The sequence below is a fragment of the Mauremys reevesii genome, linkage group 26 (genome assembly GCF_016161935.1).
Source record: "Mauremys reevesii isolate NIE-2019 linkage group 26, ASM1616193v1, whole genome shotgun sequence".
In the NCBI taxonomy this organism is placed as follows: domain Eukaryota; kingdom Metazoa; phylum Chordata; order Testudines; family Geoemydidae; genus Mauremys; species Mauremys reevesii.
The window spans coordinates 12,132,399-12,151,195 of NC_052648.1; the positions used below are offsets into that span (position 1 = coordinate 12,132,399).

General features: G+C 61.2%; 1 protein-coding gene across 2 annotated transcripts in view; it reads left to right on the forward strand.

The window, feature by feature from the left end:
- The window catches only part of LOC120391800 (unconventional myosin-Vb-like), a 69,920-nt gene that overhangs the window by 31,422 nt on the left and 19,701 nt on the right, over positions 1 to 18,797 (forward strand). For both annotated transcript variants that reach the window (XM_039515908.1, XM_039515909.1), the window contains exons 9-25: positions 299 to 411; positions 661 to 926; positions 1,928 to 2,009; positions 3,679 to 3,819; positions 5,154 to 5,279; positions 7,138 to 7,221; positions 8,155 to 8,157; positions 8,763 to 8,915; positions 9,706 to 9,803; positions 10,242 to 10,328; positions 10,447 to 10,558; positions 12,259 to 12,470; positions 13,000 to 13,156; positions 14,622 to 14,861; positions 16,404 to 16,619; positions 17,454 to 17,547; positions 18,061 to 18,209. In XM_039515908.1, the coding sequence (XP_039371842.1) occupies positions 299 to 411; positions 661 to 926; positions 1,928 to 2,009; positions 3,679 to 3,819; positions 5,154 to 5,279; positions 7,138 to 7,221; positions 8,155 to 8,157; positions 8,763 to 8,915; positions 9,706 to 9,803; positions 10,242 to 10,328; positions 10,447 to 10,558; positions 12,259 to 12,470; positions 13,000 to 13,156; positions 14,622 to 14,861; positions 16,404 to 16,619; positions 17,454 to 17,547; positions 18,061 to 18,209 (2,333 nt within the window). The remainder of the gene's footprint in view (positions 1 to 298; positions 412 to 660; positions 927 to 1,927; positions 2,010 to 3,678; positions 3,820 to 5,153; positions 5,280 to 7,137; positions 7,222 to 8,154; positions 8,158 to 8,762; positions 8,916 to 9,705; positions 9,804 to 10,241; positions 10,329 to 10,446; positions 10,559 to 12,258; positions 12,471 to 12,999; positions 13,157 to 14,621; positions 14,862 to 16,403; positions 16,620 to 17,453; positions 17,548 to 18,060; positions 18,210 to 18,797) is intronic.

Genomic DNA, 18,797 nt, shown 5'->3' on the forward strand with positions numbered 1-18,797 from the left:
TGCAAGGAACCCCCTAGTGGATGGTGAAGGAATGACCCATCCATGGTTCTGACCCCTGGCAGGCTCCCCCCACCCACCCCCGGTTCCCTGCTGGCAGCTGCCTGGGGCTTCTCGGGGGTGGGGGGAGCTTTGTCAATGTCACTGTAGAACTGGCTCCTGGCAGGGGTGGGGGCTGCTGGCTCCTTGTCTGAGCTGAAGCTGTCCTGGGGCCAGCGGGAGGGAGAGCAGCTAGTGGCCCTCTCCATGGGGCTGCCTCGCGCCTGGCCTGGTGCGGTACCATGTGCTGTGCGCTCTGCAGGGGTCCATGAGTCAAGCCAGCTGGAACTGTTCAGCCTCCTGGCCTCTATCCTGCACCTGGGCAACATCCAGCTCCGAGCGAAGGACCGGCACGGGGAGAGCTGCTTCGCTGAGGTAAGGGGGAGCCGGCTCCCTACACCCTGCAGCAGCCTTGGGGGCAGCGGACTGCCGGACTGACGAGGGTGGCCCTTGCCTCAGCCGAGCTAGAGGGGAGGGGCAGGTGTATGGGCCTTGGGCTGTTGGCTCGGAATGGGGGGCTCTGCTGAGCCCCCCGGTGGCTCTCCCAGTACTGGCTGGGGGTCATGGGGAGGGCTCCCTTCCCCACAGCAGCACAGCTGATGCGAGGTTTCCGTCTCCGTGCAGCCGGGCGATGCAGCCCTGGGCCTGTTCTGCACACTGCTGGGCGTGGAGAAGTCCCAGGTCTCGCGCTGGCTCTGCTACCGCAAGCTGGTCACGGCCAGCGAGACCTACGTGAAGCCAATGTCCAGGCAGCAGGCCCTGAACTCCCGCGATGCCCTGGCCAAGCACATCTATGGGCAGCTCTTCAAGTGGATCGTGAGCAGGATCAACAAAGCCCTGCGGGCGTCCTGCAGGCAGCAGGCCTCCATCGGCATCCTGGACATCTACGGGTAAGGCCCGGGCCTGCGTGGAGTCCAGCCTTCCTCGCTCGAGGCTCCCCAGGGACGCTGGACCAGCCTCCGCTCACCCCTGTGTGAAGGAGGGTCTGTGCCTGCGCAGGGGAGTGAATCGACATGGGGTCCTTCCTGGCGAAACCTCTCTACTAGTGAGCCAGCCGGGCGGCCGGTGCCCTGCATTAGCCAGGTGATGTGGCCTCAGAGCATGGACTGCCTGGGTGACTCTCCACACACCTGGCCAGTTCCCTGGCCAATCTCCTCTGGGGTCTTCTGAGCTGGCGGGTCCTAGCTCTCCTGTTCCCCTTCCCCACGTGGGGTGCAGGTGCCTACCTGGCAGACTGTCTGGGAAATCCAACGCCAGCCCCGTGTGGGCACGACTAGGGTATGAGGCTGGGCCGAGCTCGAGAGCGGCTCTGGTTGTCAGTGTTCATTGGGCTTGGCCAGCTGTGGGCCGTAGCCGTGTCCTTCCCCCTCCCCATCTCCTGCTCTTGCTGGTGCACTTGGGGAGTGCTCCCTGGCCGTCCCTGCTGGGCTCCTGCCTAGAGGCTGTTGTGTTTCCCCCCCACCCCCACCCCCCGGAAGACCCGAGAGTTCAGGGCAACTTGGGGCGTTGCTGAAGCTTATGGGGTGGAAAGCAGTGTTAGGCCCAGGAATCCCCTCTCTGCTCCAGCACTGAACCAAGCTGGACTTGTTTCCCCCACTAATTCGGGGGGAGGGATAGCTCAGTGGTTTGAGCAGTGGCCTGCTAAACCCAGGGGTGTGAGTTCAATCCGTGAGGGGGCCATTTAGGGAATTGGGGTAAAGATCTGTCTGGGGCTTGGTCCTGCTTTGAGCAGGGGGTTGGACTAGGTGACCTCCCGAGGTCCCTTCCAACCCTGGTATTCTATGATAATTCTCCTTGTTGAAAAGCACAAACCCTTGGAGAGGCCTTGTCAGCTCCCCTGTCGTCCTCCTCTCCTTCCTCCTAGTCACCCCCACCCCCGTCTCTCCTTCAGGTTCGAGACGTTCACAGTCAACAGCTTCGAGCAGTTCTGCATCAACTACGCCAACGAGAAGCTGCAGCAGCACTTCAACCTGGTCAGTGCTGCCCTCCCAGCTGTTGCCTGCTGGGCTCCCGTACCCTTGTGGGGAGTCTAGAGCTGGCAGGCTGTCTCTGTACAGCACCTAGCGCAGCAGGGCCCAGGTCCATGACTGGGGCTCCTGGGTGCTACGGTAAAACAAATTAGCTGAATTACCCAGGGAAGGTCACTGGGTACCTGAACGTCTGTTCTCCCCTCTCTTGTCCCAAGCCTGGTGCCCTCCAGGCAGCATGCTGTGGGTGTGATAGTGACTGACAACCCCCCCCTTCCCCTCCCCTCCACACCCTGGGGAGCTGGCTGGTGAAGCCTTGAAAGGCCCCCTAAATGGCTCTTACCAGCTGATCGTTTCTTGCTAGCTCAACTGAGTTTGACACCTGCATATTGAATTCCCGGTCTGGCGCCTTAGTGCTGAGGCCAGTTAGGCCATGTCTGTAACCGTGCTCCGGTCACTGGGACCAGTCCAGCGGCAGCTGTTAAAGCGTTCACCAGAGACCAGTCTGGCGTTGGTGCCAGAGCTGTTTCCCCACAAACCCCTAATGTCTGGAGCTGGCTGGGCTGGGAAACCTTTTTGGTCTCAAATTTCCTACAAAAATGCTTCTCTCCCATCAAAATGCTTTTTTCCTTAAAGGGTCAGTGTTGACTGTTTTGGTCAGTGTCCCCACGGGACATTTTAGGAACAGGCTCGTTTTTCTTGAAATAAAACTCAGTTTATACAAAAACTTTAATTTAAAAAAAAGCTAATAGTCAAAATTGGAACATCGCTAAACTCAAACTCACTTTTTTAGAATTTCATTTCGTTGAAAACTTCTTAAAATCTTCATTCCCCTTCTGAACAGAGTTTGAAAATCGGGGGAACTTCCTGTGAAACAGGATCTGTCCCCTGCTGGCTCAGCTAACGATACAGAGCTGCTAAGAGTCGCCAAGCCACTAAACAGTGTGCTGCAAAAATGTAAACTCGTCCGACGGGCCCTCGGCTCGCCAGGCTCCTGCTTGCTTGGGGGGCAGATGGGAGCCGAGGTTCCACATCCTTTCACAGGCTGCCACCTGCCCACAAAATCCCATTCGCAGGGGTGAATTGCCATGTTCGCCCCGGGTTCAGCGGATGTCACTACCGCTGGGGCTGGGGTGTTTGCTGGGCTGGTCTCTGGGCTGCCCTTGTCTAGCGTGCTGGTTAGCCTGGAGGGCTGGAAATAGCAAAGGAGCCTAGGGGAATCGGGCACCTGATTCCATTGTGGCAGGGACGTTCAGAGGATTCCATGTGGGGGGGCTCTGTCCAGAGAAAATGGAGCAGGGGCCCGCCCCCATGCAGAGTGCTGTTGTGGGGACTCAACACCTGAGTGGCCCTTATGACAGTTCCCCAAATCCCCGGCCTGGCCTGGCAGGGCCGTGCAGAGCGGCTGGAGTCAGGCTAACACAGCAGGCGGCCTAGGGCCTGATTCTCCCCTCCTGGCCATGCTGCACAGGCGGCAAGTGAAGTGCCCTTGTAGTCAGCGGGGGAGCCGACCGAGCATCTTCCCAGGCGGAAGGGCTGCCCGCTGGCGTGGCACAGTCAGGCAGCCGTGCAGGGCCCACTGAAACCTAGACCGAACTCTGGCTAACCTCCCCCAGCCCTGTGCGGGGGGCAGAAGGGGCGAGAGCTCTGATCCCGTTCCCACCCCTCCCCGTAGCACGTCTTTAAGCTGGAGCAGGAGGAATACATGAAGGAGGAGATCCCCTGGACCTTCATCGACTTCTGCGACAACCAGCCTTGCATCGACCTCATCGAGGCCAGGCTGGGCATTCTGGACCTGCTGAATGAGGAGTGCAAGGTGAGCGTCCGTCCTGCCTCGCCGGGGGGCCAGCAGCGCAGCTGGGGCCGAGGCCGGCTTTGGGGGGTGTGAGGGTCCAGCGCGCTCCTTGCAGCCTGGATAACGGGACAGTCTCTGGTCCTAGGCCTGAAGCCAAGCTGTCCTCAGATGAACAGCCGACAGCTTCCCAATCCTGGTGCTCTTTTTCTCCCCTCTTGTGAGGGGTGTGGAAGCTTGGTCGTGGGGGGGCATTGGGGAGCCCTGATGCTACGTTGCCTGTTCAAATGCAGCCCAGGCTGATGGTGGCAGAAAACTGCTGCCGTGGGCTTAGGCCCATCCTGTGTGCAGGTGCCCACTGCCCACCACACTGGGCATGGCGCTGCCTGGCGGCCTGGCAGACCTTGGGCTGGCCCTCGGCTGGAGAGCATGAGGCAAGCCGGGAAAGGCAGTTCATGCAGTACCTGCGCCTCACAGCTCTGCACGTGGCACCCTGACTAATCCACAAACAGTGTCAACTTCCAGCCAACCGTCCGGCTGCCAAGAAGCTAAGTCAGCCCCACCCCGGGTGCCCCCAAGCAGCACTCCTGGTCTTGGGGCAGCGCTCCACTGGGCACGGGGCCAAAGCTCGGCTGGCTTGTGCGGCATAAGAAATACAGGTGGCAGCACATGGGTAGAGGGGGTGGCTAAGAGGTCTAGGAGTTGGCAGCCTGCCTTCCACAAGGGCACTGCAAACTGTAGGGAGTGTCCAGCATAACGGGCAATGTCCCTCTCCCGGCTGGGCCCACTCCTGGCAGGCAGCTAGCTGGGAGGAGCTGCTAAACTGGAGGGGGTTCAGAGAAGAGCCAGGAGACGGATCCAAGGAAAATCTGCCTGATGGTGACAGCCGCAAGGAGCTCAATCGAGTTAGTTTAACCAAGAGAAAGTTAGGGGGTGACTTGACTGCTGTCTGAATCTGTGTGGGGAACAAATAGTTAATAACGGGCTCTGCACTCGAGCAGGGAAAGGTCTTGCATGACCCAATGGCTGCAAATTGAAGCTGGGAAGGGCGTACGTTTTTGACAGCCCGAGTAACCGTTGGAACAACTTACCAAGGCTTGTGGTGGATTCTCCACCCCTGATGAGGATGATTAATGAAGATGGATGGGGTTTCTGAGGTGGGATCTAGGAATGATTTTGGGGGTAGCTCTCTGGCCTGTCTCGTACAGGAGGTCAGCCCAGATCGCAGTGGTCCCATCTGGCCTTGGAAGGAAGTAATCTTAAATACCCAGCTGCAGCTGGATGCCCTATGTGGGGGCAATGGAGGCGTCCTGTTTCCCAGGCCTCCTGCTGTCTGACTCGCCTTCTCTGCCTCCCAGATGCCCAAGGGCAGCGACGCGAGCTGGGCTCAGAAGCTCTACGACAAGCACCTTCACCACAGCCCCCACTTCCAGAAGCCCAAGATGTCCACAGAGGCCTTCATTGTCCGCCACTTCGCGGGCAAGGTAAGAGGGGCCCGGGGGGGAGGTCCCAGGCACAGGTGGGGGGGGCACTGGGGTACAGGAGAGGCTGCGACTTGTCTGAGGTCAGGGTCTGTCTGAACTGGGGTGAGAAAGGAGCTGGCTGGGAAGTCTGTCTTGGAAAAATCTGAACACTGAAGTTTTCTCTCCAAACTAATGTTGTGGTCTAACCGCACTGGACTCCTGGTGGTGCCGGTTGGGGGAAGGGGACTCTCCCAAAGCAGGGGGGAGCCCAGCAGGCCCAGGACTGCGGCAGCAGGAGCTTTGCAGCCAAATGTCACTGCGGTGCCTGCCCACTGCTGCCCGCGCTCTGCTGGCTGCAGGGGAAAGCTGCCTCCCCATGCACCAGGGCCCAGTGGTCTGCAGCCGGCCCCCGCTCCAGGGCTGAGTGGGCTCCTAGCATGGTGATGGGGCTGAAAACAAAGCCAGCCTGTGACTGGAGCCTGAACTCTGTCGTGTGCCGCCCTAAGTACATGTCTCTAGTAGTCTACCGGCCCCTTAAAACAAGCTCCCTGTTCTGCGCTGTGCATCCTGGGACTGGTAGTTCCTAGAGATCAGGTGACTTGTAGGCTTGGAGCAAGGCCTGCTGGGAGAAGAAACAAGCTATAAGGCATCGCATTCCTGCAGAGAGGGGAGCTGCTGGTGAAGGACTGGGCCTGGCCCAGCTGGCACAGATGAAACTAAACCTGTCTGGAGAATCCAGGGTCTAGAGACGGTCTCCACACCTGTGTTGGGTGTGGCTGAAAATGGCACTGCCTAAATGCCATGAGACACCCCCACCCTAGCTGGCACCCACTGGGAGCATCCACAGCTCCAGCTGCTGATCTGTGGGGAGCTTCCAGCCCCTCTGGGTTTGGTAGAGCATCCAGGGCAGGCTGGTGAGCTTTGAGCAGGGGCGGGCAGACTTTTTTTTGGCAGGTTTCATAAATTGAATGGAGGGCCAGTTAGGGGAGGGGGTTGTGGCCCTCCCCCTGGGACCCCTCTCCCATTCTCCCTTCCTCCCCACCCCACTCCCGGTCCCCTGACTGCCCCCAGACCCCCACCGCCCCATCAAACCCCTCTCATTCCTGACGTGCCCCCCACCCCAGGACCCCTGCCCCATCCAACCATCCCTTCTCCCTGGCCCCTGACTGCCCCCCGGGACCCCCACCCCCCTGACCACCACCCCTGAACTCTCTCACCCTATATCCAACCCCTCTGTGCCCCCTTACCGCGCTGCCTGGAGCACCGGTGGCTGGTGGCACTACAGCTCAGGGGCTGGGCAGGAGGGTCCTGTGGGCTGTAGTTTGCCCACCCCTGGCTTTGAGCCTCAGACTCCCAGGGGCTGCTGGGACCCCAGGCGGTCTGTGCTGGGGCGTTCAGCTCTAGTCCTTTCGGAGGGGCCCCTGTGGGCGGGGGCTCGACTAGACTCCTCCTGAGGCCCCCTCCAGCCTGACATGTCTATGGCTCCATGTCTGTGGTCTGGGCAGGGGGTATTTGTCTGTCTGCGTGAGAATTCCAGCTGCAGCCAGCATTCGGCAATGACTCCAGGGCTCACCTCGCTGAGGGGTGTGTGTGTCTAAAACACCTATTTAGGCACAATTCTTCACCACCTCTCCTGTGTAACCAGCAGGTGAACTCCCACCCACCCCGAGCTGTTCCCTGGAGGACAGCACTGGTGCAAACATGGGCTGGGGCATCTCAAAGGCCCAAGAGCTTTAGGCACCCAACTCCCATTAGCTCTGATTCCCCACCCCCAGTACCTCTTCTCTGGAGACCCCTGGGCTCTGAATTGTCCCAGGAGACCCCGAGGCTGTTATAGCCGGAGCTGATGAGGCCTCCTGCATGCCCTGTTTACCCACAGGTGGAGTATCAGTGCAGCGGGTTCCTGGAGAAGAACCAAGACACTGTCCATGCAGAGCTGATCGGGCTCCTCCGAGCCAGCAAGGTGAGCCCACGGCCCTCCCAGCGGGGGAGGCGCTTGGCAGCAGACTGCACAGAGGAAGGTGGTAGGCAGGTGTCCCCTGAAGTCCATCTGCATCCTGTGCTGGGATGGGGCGTGTCACGTGGGTCAGAAGGGGCAGTGCTGGCGCCTTGGGGAGAAGTGCCCTGGCAAACCTGCACCCCGCCCCCCCCAGCAAACCTGGAGCGACAGGGGAGCCCCAGTATTCAAGATTTGCAAACAAAGGGATCTTGACAACACAACTGACCTGGGGGGCTGTGGGGGGCACAGTGTCCTCACTGTGGGTGCCAAGGTGGGGACCCACGTGCCTCCTGCCATAAGGGCAAAAGCTGCACCCACCCTGAGCCCTCTCTGCATGGGGGAGGAGGGGAAGGGTGATGGGAGCTGTGATGCAGAGGCCAGGGGAGCGATCTAGGAAATAGGACAGGACCCCAATTAGTCTTATCCATGATACCCTGAGTCGTCAGGCCCCCTTCTCAGAGCACACGCTGCTGCTGCTGCAAAGGCTTGTTGCAGACTAAGCTGTGGGTGGGTCAGAAAATGAAGTGTCGCCTCCACCAGGGGGCACCAGACCTCTATTACCCTGCCCCCGACCCCTCCATAAACCATGCTCTGCAAACTGACCTGTGAAACAGCTGCCTGGCTAGAAACCCCCTGGCATGGGAACGGCCTGTGGGAGCCCAACAGGCCAGGCCTGGCCAGCAGAGCCGACGGCTGGGAATGGGAAGCGGGGGGGACTCCCGGTGTCTGAACTCTCTGCTGTGCTGGGGCTCCAATGCAGGAGACTAGACACCGGGAGCTGTTAGCCTGTGGGGGGGCTGGCAGACAAAGCAACAGTGACCTTGCTGTTAAGTTAATCGTCTGTCATTTCTCTCTCTCTCCCGCCCCCCTGCCACTGCCATCCTGTGGACCCCGCAGAAGGTAAGTGGTGCCGCGGGTAGGAGACGCAGGCCGCTCTCCCTTAGCTGGTGGGGGAGCCTGCAGGTTGCCAGTTCTGGCTGGACGTTTTCCTGCAGGTTTCATCACGTGACGTGGAGGGGTGGCAGCCCTAGGGGTGACGCCTGGTGCGTTGCAATGGGCGGAAGCCTGGGCCCTTCACTCGGGGCTGTGGATGCTATTTGCCCTGTTGGGAGTGGGGATGAGCTGCTCCCTATGCTGGGGGGGCCATGGGCTGGTTCGTGTCGGGCTCCGTACTGACCCCAGGCTCGGATCCGTGCTGCCTGTGACTCACTAGGGTCCTGGGCAGGTCAGACTCTGCCTGACACCCCAGCTGGTGCAGGGAGCAGCTGCCCATGAGCGGCACTGGCACAGCTGCGGGGAGGGCTGCACCCCACCGTAGGGCCTGCCGTTCTCATGCAGCTGGCTCTGTGGCTCCCCACGGTGCTACTGCAGCTCCGGGGGGCTGTGGCCACGGAGCCCCTTGTAGCGATAGGGCTCGGGGTTGCCGACTGCCTGCCCCTGCTGGCCAGTAGGTGTCACTCCTGGCCTGTTGCTGGCTCTGATCCTGCTGCTGTCTCCCCACCCAGTCTGCGCTGCTCGCCGAGCTCTTCCCGGAGGAGGGGGACGGCAGCATCGCCCTGCCCTCCCGCAGGTCGCACGGCTCCAGGGTGACCGTCCGCCCCGGCAGGAGGTCTCTGCCAGCTACAGACAAGGAGCACAGGAAACCCATCTCCACCCAGGTACCCGGCGGGGCTGGCATGTCCTGTGCCCGTTCCGCCTGCCCTCCCCATGGTGGGAGGTTCAGCCCCCCCACACGTCACTACCCCCTTTAACGCTGCACTGAGCATCCACCCCTGTGAACACCCCACCTGGCTTCTCAACGTGCCGAACAGATTCCTCCTCCGCCTCCAGGAGACCTTACCGGCCTGGCTGCCTTAGAAGTGCTGAGCCCCTACAAATCCTGCTGGCCTCCGGGGGCAGCCGGTGCTCAGCACAGCTGGAAACCGGGGCTCTGTGCCCCTGTCAGTGAGATGCTCCAAACCCTTTCGCTGGGTGGTGGGGGGAGATGGGCCCAAGCGCACAGACCTTCCCAGACTGCCGTGTGCTGGGGCAGGCCTGAGCTGCAGCCCCACAGGCTGGGTGGGCTGGGGACTCTGGTTCCAGGCCGCTCAGAGGCTTATCAGCCTCTGAAGCACTGAATGGTGCTGCCAGGTGAGGAGGTGGCCTGGAAAGAGGCAGCTGGGTATCCAGGGGCTGCACTCAGGGGTTCCCCTTCTCCCATGGACCAGCCTTCCGCTTAGGACAGTGGGTCCTGGTGCTCTCTGCTGCCCGCCCAGTGTCCAGGCCCCTTGCCTGTGCCCACAGAGGGCGGGGGAAATGCAGCTCGTGGGCCCCCCATCCCTCCCCAGGGAGTCTAGCAGCATCTTCACTCGGCTGAGGACAAGGTCAGGGCCTGCTCCCAAGCCCTGGCTCCCCACTGGGGCACTGCATCCACACCAGACCTAAGCCCCCTCACTCTGTCCCCCGCAGTTCAAGGCGTCGCTGCACAAGCTCATGGAGACCCTGAGCAGCACCGCACCCCACTACGTGCGCTGCATCAAACCCAACGACCGCAAGCGGCCCTTCGAGTGAGTGCCTGGCAGCTCTGCAATGGGTCCGGGGCCGGGGCGGGAGAGACTCCAGCTGGACGGGCCAGACCTGCTGTCTGGGGGACCTGCATCACCAAGGAACTCTTGTGAAACTAGCAGCAACATGTTCCGTCCCCTGCGGTGCTGGCTCTGCAGTAGCAAAACCGGCCAACTCCTTGGTCCAGTGCAGAACTGAGCGACTTCCCTCGCTGTTGGGAACGGCTGCGCAGCAGGGCTGAGAGCTGCAAAACCAGCAGCCTCATTCCCATGGGCGCCTCTGCATGCTATTGTGGTACAATCAGTCAGCAGGGAGGTGGCCTGGCCAGGCTTGGGCCGAGAGCAGTGCCAGCCAGGATGTGGGAGGGCAGATCCGAACCGCGAGCCCTAAGGAACCCTCGCTCGGAGGGCGCTGACACAGACTCTGACTCTCTGCTCTAGGTTTGATGCCAAGCGAGCAGTCGAGCAGCTGAGAGCCTGTGGGGTCCTGGAAACCATTCAGATCAGCGCCTCCGGCTACCCATCCAGGTACGGCCAACCCAGGCATTTCCTGCCTGCCCTCCTCTCTGCCGGAGCATTTGGGTCCCTGGCGCTCGCTAACTCGCCCCGTTGGGTCTGGCTTCTGTCCCCCCACCCCCCCCCGCAGGTGGACGTACGTTGAGTTCTTCAGCAGGTACAGGGCTCTGATGCGCCCAGAGGAGCTGATGGGCAGTGATGAGAGGCAGACCTGCCGGCTTGTCCTCGAGAGGCTGCTGAAGGTAAGAGCCCTGCACGTTGCCGTGCCGGGGGAGAGGACCCTGAATGGGGCAGCAGGGGATTAAATTCTAGGCCCTCGCTGCTGCTGCACCCAGCCTTCCCTGCCACACCACCCACTTCTCCGTGCCCTTGATGGGGCCCTTCCCTCCTAGCCGTGAGGTCACTATTGCAGGAAACGGGTGGTTCAAGTCCATCTGGATTGTGCCATAGCCTCAGGCTTGGGGGTGTCTGGGGCCAGGCATCACTGCCTGCGGGTGCTGCAGTCATCTGTCCCCTCTCGATAATGGGACTAGCCTGCCCAGTGTCCCACTGCTCCCACGGTGTCCTAGAGACTGGCAAAGGGGGCCTGGCCCAGAACCCTGTGCCCAACACAACCTGCTCCTGTTGGAAACATCGACTCAGCCAAAACCCACCAACTTCCCCGTGGAGATGGTGCTGCATCGCCCGGGGGGAGGTGTGGTCCAGGCTGCCTCTCCTCCATGCATCACTCTGCCTTCCTGATGAGCAGCTCATCCTAAGAGTCTCTGGCCATGGAGCCTGCCTCATAGAGCAGGGGTTCCCAAACTGCGGGACACGCGCCCCTGGGGGTACACGAAGCCCCTCTTGGGGGTGCACATGGGAGAAATTATGTAATGGTGGATTTTATTGATTGATTTATTGCATTTTCCTAATAGGCTACTCAGATGAAGCTTTAAAACTGGGAATTTATTGTATAAAATACGGTACATTTCCTTCAAGCCGTACTGATGAGAACAGATGCAGGGCGACGCTGCTGTACGAAGCCCTCCCCTCCCCTCCAATCACTGTGCAGCGCGGCCTGTCTGAGCTCAGAACTTAGGGTTTATGGGTTGTACCTGTTCATGCTCTAACTAGATCTGTACGGAACCGTGGAAGCCGGGCCGATGGCTAAAGCCAGGCAGTGCGAAGAACAGAGTAGCCATGATGAGAAGGGGGTGGGGACGCAGGCAGCTGGCAGATCTGGAAGGGGGTCTGCATTGAGCACCATTTGGGAGCCTCTGCCATAGAGAGGGCACGAGAGGCCCCTGAACTACAACTCCCAAGAGGCATTGCAGCAGCCTTTCCAAACTGGAATATTGAGGATTTTGGCTGAAATCTCGGGGGGGGGTGGGGGGTTCTAACCAGCCCTGGGCATCTGAGCCCCTGGGTGGGCCGTGTAGGCCGGGGGAGCTCCTGCCGGCTGGTGCTGACTGTACTGTGCTAAGCTGGCGTTAGGCTGGTCCCATGGCAGAGTTGAGGGTCCCCGTTCTCTGGGCAGGCCAAGGCCCGTCCCGGTCTCTGAGTGCTGCAGCTTCCTTTCTGCCCAGGCCAGAGACTGTCTGGGGAACACTAGGATTCGTTCCCCAGCTCTGCCAGTCCGACCCTGAACAGGCGGCTTATCCTCTGGGGACCCGTGTCCCAGTGACACCTCCCGGCGTGCAGCTCGGCGTTGGGAGTGCTGCAGTTGGAGGGGGCGTTGGGTGTCTAAAGGGTTAATACCCCCCTCTCCCTGGGATGCTCTGGATGCTGCAGCCTCCCTCCTGTCAGCTGTGGCGGGAGGGTCTGTCCAGCCAGGCCCTGGCGCCAGGAAGGACCCGCACAGTGCTGCTGCTGTCCAGGCCTGCAGCAAGGAGCACCCATGGCTGAGTTCACTCCACCCCATTGTACTTGCCTGGTCCTGGATCTTGCTATCCCCTTCCCACAGGACCCTGGCAAATACCAGTGCGGGAAGGGCAAGATCTTCTTCCGTGCTGGCCAGGTGGCCTTCCTGGAGGAGCTGCGTGGCAGGAGGCTGAGAGCAGCCTGTGTCGTCATTCAGAAGAGCCTTCGGTGCTGGTTGGGGAGGAGACACTTCTTGCGTATGCGAGCTGCAGCCATCTGCCTCCAGCGCTTTTCCAGGGGCTTCCTGGCCCGGAGGTGAGAGGTGCTGGCCACGTCTGCCGGGTTGAGCCAGGCATTCATGTGGCTCTGCCTTGGCATCATCTGGCCCCTGGAGACCCATCTCTGGGCACCCTCGCCCTTTGCGGTACCCAGCCGCTGGAACAGGGCAGCTAAGAGCTGCTGATGCAGTGTCTGGCTGGCAAACAGCATCCCCGAAGCTACCGCAGGTGGAGGCCTAGGCAGGGACCTGGAGCTAGCCATGCTCCACCCCAGAGGTGGCTGCATTTCCAAAGCTACTGTAAAAATCCCATGTCCCTACTCTGGGAGCCAGGAGAAGCTGGTACCAGACAGCAGCTGCGATTGGGTCTCATTTGGGAGTGAATGGAGCAGTGCCCTAGCTCTGAGCTAGAGAGGTGGGGGGTCGGCCTCAGGGCCTGGTGCTGGGTCTTTGCTGTGGGGGTCTGCGCTGCTGGGGGTCGCTCTGTCCCTGGGGGTGTGTGTAAGTTCTGCTCTGCCCCAGTGGGCTCTGGCTTCCCACGCCCAACGCCTGTTGCCCTTCGGGCAGGCTCGCCAGGCACCTGAGGAGGAGCAGCGCCGCTCTCACCCTGCAGAAGAACTTCAAGATGGCCCTGGCCAGGCGCTCGTACCTCCGCACCCAGGCAGCAGCGGTCACCATCCAGGCCTTCGCCCGCGGCATGTTCGCCAGGCGCCTGCACCGCCAGGTACCAGCCCTGCCCACAGCTGTGGGGTTGGGGATCCGCTCATGGCGGCAGCTTCAGAGGGGGACATACCGCGTGTGCTCCCAGGGGGTGCAGCCCGTGGGGAAGGGGGTACTGATGGGTTACAGGAGCCCCAGGTAATGTGGGTGGGGGGGGTGGGCTGGCAGGCACATCCTGGGATCTGGAGGGAGCCCCCTTGCTTAGTACCCCTGTAGAGCAGAGATGCATCCCCCTCTCGCTGCAGGTAGAGCAGTGACCTGTTTGGCTCAGCTCCTTGTCCTGCATGTGCAGGGAGTGTGGGGCCTTGCCTGGCAGCATGTGGGGGGGTACCTGTGGGCAGCCCCCCCCAACTGCAGGCAGTGTGAGCAAGTCGTGCTGTGACTCCCCGGGCAGGGGTACCGCTCTCCCGCCTGGGGTATGGGGCGCCTGGTGGCCCGTTCAGGGTCTGTTGGGAGCTGCCCCATCCCCACCCTCAGGAGTGACCAGGTTCCTAGCAGATCTCGAAGGCGGCGCGTGCGCCTCAGCTCGGGGGATCTGCATTGTCGTTGTGCTGGCTCATGTGGGTCCAGTGCCCAGCGGGGCTCGCACTGGAGCAGCCCATGCCCCACACCTGCCCACAGCCCCTCTGCGGGGAGCAGGCAGAGTCCTAGAGCCACACCTGACTTCACGCTGGTGCCGACTTTCACTTGTCCGGCTGGGTGCTCCACCCAGTGGCCCCACCCCACCTCTTGTCCAAGGCGCCCCCTCCCCTCCCCGTGTGACCCTCCCTCATCCCACCCCTGCTCCACCCCCACAAGTGCCTCCTGCCCACTGCCAAACAGCTGATTGGTGGGTGCTGAGCACTCTCTATTTTTGGTGGGTGCTCTGGGGCTGGAGCACCCACAGTTAGGCCAGGCATAGGCACTGACTATCTCCTGGGTGTCCTCGGAGGCCGGCAGGCTGCCTGCAGCCCTCGAGGCTGCCAAGTGGAGGGGCAGAAACCCACAGAACCAACTCGAGCTGGGGGGCGAAGGAGGTGGGGTGGGAATTGTCCTGGAGTCCAGGCTTGGATCTGATCCCAGGTGTGGGGGTGGGTGGGTCTGGAACTGCCTTGGAGTAGAACCACCAAATACCCCCACACTAGGAATAATTATTCCTGTACCAGTCTCCAGCAACCCTTCTCCCCCCTGCCCCCCGGGCTCAGGTGCAGGTTAGAACAGTTGCAACAACGTCCTCTCATCTGCTCCTAAATGCTCTTCGGGGGCCACCCAGTGTCTCATTCCAGTAAGACCACGTGGGTAAACCCTCTGCCGTGAAGCAGGGCTCCTAGTCTCACCAGCATCAGGCAGGGGGTGCAGCGTTGTCCCTAATTCGTGTGTTCTTGGATCTCTTGTGGCCGCTGTTTGTGCGAGGGCGTAGCTGCCGGCACCTGGTGCTCTGGCCGAGTTTCTGCCCTAAACCTTGGCTGCTCTGTCTGCTCTCTGCCCAGATGGTGGCAAGCCAGAAAGCTGTGGTGATCCAGAGCGCGGCGAGGGGCTGGCTGGCTCGCACCAAGTACCTTCGGGTGCGCAGGGCGGTGGTCTATCTGCAGTGCTGCTACCGGCGCATGCGGGCTCGCAGGGAGCTGAGGCGGCTCCGGATCGAGGCCAAGTCGGTGGAGCACTACAAACAGCTCAACAAAGGCATGGAGATCAAAGTGATGCAGCTGCAGTGCAAAGTGGATGAGCAGGTGGGTGGGTCGGCTCCTCCTGCTGCCCCAGAGCTACAGGGGGATTCCTGGGCCTCTAGCGCTGGGATGAGCCTTAAAGCCAAGGTGCTGACTGCTCATGGGCATGTCTGGGAGAGTCCTGGGGAGCTGCATTCTGCCTTGTTAAGTTCCCTTAGCAGTCTACGTTGGATCGTCTCCTCCTCTTCTGTGTTCCTGTGAGTTGTTAAGCAGCAGCCATGCTCCACTCCAGAGGTGGCTGCATTTCACTCCCTTAATGATACCGTACAATCTCCGATCACTCTGTGCTGAGAAAAGGTGCCTGGGGGAAACGCCTCTCTACCCTTCTCCTGGGAAGCACTGTCCATTAGTGCAGCCAGACTTTGGTTCTTTTCCGGCCCAGCAGTACCTGACTCCAGGGCCCGGCAGGAAGACATGGATCGGGCTCTCCTGGCAGAGCAGGATCCTGGACCTCTTGGCTCAGGGCAGATTTCTAGTTCTGAATCCCCCTAACTCCCTCTGGCGGGTAGGGGAAAGCGAAGGTGTGGGGAGTGAGGCAGTGCAGGTGGAGCAGCTGGCTTGGTAGGGCTGGAGGAAGGCTGCAAGCGGCAGCGGCTTTCCCTGCTCTGGTCTCCTCGGGTATTTCACGGGGCGCCTCGGGGACGGAGTGGCTCTAGAGGGCACCACGTGCTCAGGCCCCGGCAGCCTTCGAACCTTTTCTTCTCCCCACCCCTCTCCCGCGTGACCCAGCGGATGCCGCTCGTGTAACTTCCTCACGGTGCCTCGTGTCCGCCCTCTCCCCCGCCCGGCAGCGTCTCTGGCTCTGCTCGTGCCCAGCAGGCCGTGCTCTGCCGCTGAATATTTACCAGTTGGCACCGCCATCTGTCTGCCTCCCGTGTCTCGCGGGTTGCTCTCTGCTGGGGAAATCGAACCTGCGTCCCTGACGGTCTCTGGCCTATGTGGGCAGACCCCATCTCGCTGCCCTGGGGTGGATGGGGCGGCCTGGAAAGCTGGTGTGGGGGCAAAGGAGACTTGGGGGAAAAGCCAGCGCACTCTTGGGCCAAACACATCCGGGGTGGGGCAGGGCAGGGCCCAGGATCTCTGACACAGGCTGGCCCCAGGGGGGTTCATGGTTCCTCTGAGATGTGCAGAGCCTGGGAATAGCAGGTGGCCCGATGCCAAGGAGCAGGTACGCCCGGCCCGGCCCTAGCATAGGAAAGACCGACACCAGGGCTGGTAAAGCAGGAAACTGGGAGTCAGGACTTCTGGGTTCCGTTCTCAGCCCTGACACTGAAGTGATGGGCCTTGGGGAAGTCATTCCTCCTCCCATGCCTCAGTTTCCCCAGCAGTGTCCTGGGGCTGACCCTGCCCGGGTTGGGGGAGGCACTGGATAGCACCTCACTTCCAGGGAGCTGTTTGGCTTTGTGGGGGATGAGGCCGTGGCAGCTTCTCTGGATTTCCCCCCTCCTGGTTCCCCGCTGTTGAGTGCTCAGATAGGAATCACCCAGTTCCTCCCCTGGGACCCTGCAGGCCTGAACCGGCTCTTGACTGCTGCCTCTCCCACAGGCCAGGGAGAACCGGAGCCTCTCGGAGCAGCTGTCGGCACTGAGAGCCTCCCACAGCGAGGAGGTGGAGCGGCTGCGCAGTGAGCTGCGGGCGCTGCGTGAGGACAAGGCGCAGGAGAAGCGCATCCGGGAGCTGCAGGAGCAGCTGCAGCGCGTGGAGTCGGAGAAGAGCAGCTCGGAAGGCCGGCTGGGCCAGGAGATGGAGGAGCTGAAACAGGTGCAGGGCACAGGCAGGGGTGACTCTTGATTGTCCGGCTAGCCGGCAGCCAGCGATAACACTGAGGGGAGTTAAACGTCCCTTCCTTAGACGTGGTCCCAAAGAGCAACGATCCCCACCCCAGTGGTTAACGGGTGTGACTCAAACCCAGCACTGAGCATATGGGGCAGCTCCAATAGCTGGCAGCAGTAGTAGGCTGGTTATCCTCTCTGGCTCAGCCGTGAGAGGGGGAGGTGATGCAAGCGTGCTCCTTGCTAGTGTGTTGCAAAGTCTCTGGTGACTTGACAAGCTAGTCTGTATATAGACTTGGCAGGAGTCAATTTTTTTATCGATAAATATTGACCACCATAAATATCCCTGTACGCACAAACGGTCAAATACGTCCATCGATATTCAAAACCTAGACAGCCAGAAACCCTGCTTGACATTAACCTTCTGAAAGCAAACCCGGATTATTCTGTATATCTGACGTAAGAAGTTGATTGGGTTTAAGTTGTAAAGCTTTAACTCTCGGAGTCTCCACCTTGTCTGATCCCCTTCCTGCCACCAAAGTTCCCACAACTGAAAATTTGAATAAAAAATTGAAGCAAACACTTAAATCCTTGATGCTGCCCATCAAAAGTAAAACTGTCAATAAATCTCCCATGCAGGGGCCTGGCTATTCTCCGGGCGCCCTGGCTGGTGGGGTAGAGCCCTGCAGCCTGTGATGGGCCCCATGTGAAAGAGCCTGCCTGGCCTCTGACCCCCAGAGCAGGTCCTCTCACCCCATAGCTCTGGACTGTTGTCAGGGTCTGCCCCCACCACCCAGCGCGCGCTCTCTCTCTCTCCCGCCAGCGCCTGACTGAGCTGGAAGCCATGAAATCCAATCTGAAGGAAGAGAAGGACGCTCTCAACCAGCGGATCATGGAGCAGTCGCAGGAGCTGGAAGGTAAAACGCCCCCCCAGCCCCTTTCCTGCTGTGCTGGGTGCAATCAGCTGGGGGCTGGATTCTAGGGAAGCCCAGCGGGTGGCTCTGGCTGTGCTCACCCGGGCGGCCCAGCTCTGTGGGCAGGGTGATGCTGCCAAGACGAGACTGTGGCCCAAACCTAGGTGGGCTGGTTACTGAGACAGCTCCTGCGGATCACTGCCCTAGCTCTGTGCCCAGCCTCGTCCCAGAGGTGAGGTCTCGCGTGGCCTGAGCCTGCCCGCCCTGGCGGCTGAATCCATGGGCCCGCTGGCCATGCCGCTAAGTTCCCGGCTCTCTCCTGCTCGGCTCCACGCCGGAGATGTTTTCCAGGGGCGGCGCAGCATTGGAGCTCGGCAGCCCCGTCGACGTTCCTCCCCTGGCGCTGGTGCCTGGGCTCCTGCACAGGGTGGGCAGAGAGCAGAGCCTGTCACACTCGGGTCCAGGCCTGCAGGCAAACGTTACCGTCTCTGCTCTCCTCTTCCCCGCCCCCTGCAGACCAGCTGCGCCGGCGCGTGGCGGCAGAGAGCCAGGAGCTGCTGTGCCAGCTGGAGGGGGAGAGGGCTCGCTACCAGAACCTGGTGAAGGAGTGCGCCCGCCTGGAGCAGTGCTGCGAGAACCTGCAGGATGAGGTGGCCTTCCGCAAGGTGAGCAGTGCTGGCTGCCCTGAGCCCAGGACATCCCAGCTACCCCGGGGAGCCAGGCTGCCGCGAAATGGAGGAAAGCTCTTGCTGAAGGATTGTCGCATGGGGGCAGGACCGGGGAGGTGGGCAGGAAGCCTGGTGGCGGGTGCCTTGCTGGTCTGTGCTGTGTCCACTCGGTCCCAGGGTGGAGGTGGCCCTAGGGTCACTGCGTTCAGAGCCCTGCCGCTGAGAACAGCTGCACCATCGGCGCGAAGCTGGCTGGGGCTTTCGAAACCGCGAGGAGCCCAAATCCCAGTGACACCTTCAGCTCTCTGGGAAAGTCCCAGCCCGAAGCTAATGTCGCAGCTGCACCATCCACTTCTGCCCTGCTCCCCTGGAGATCAGAGGGGAACGTCTCTCTGGTTCCCATGGCGGGACGCCCTGGCGGGCAGCACATCCCCTGGAGGACAGAGGCACCCTGCCCCGTATCTGTCACCACTGGGCAGGGAGCGGTAGCACGGGCCCACGTAAAGGTCCGAGCTGTCTCCCTGCCGAGTTCTCCCCATGCCCTAGCCCCCCGCCCCGTAACAAGGACTGGAGCTTCAGCCGCTG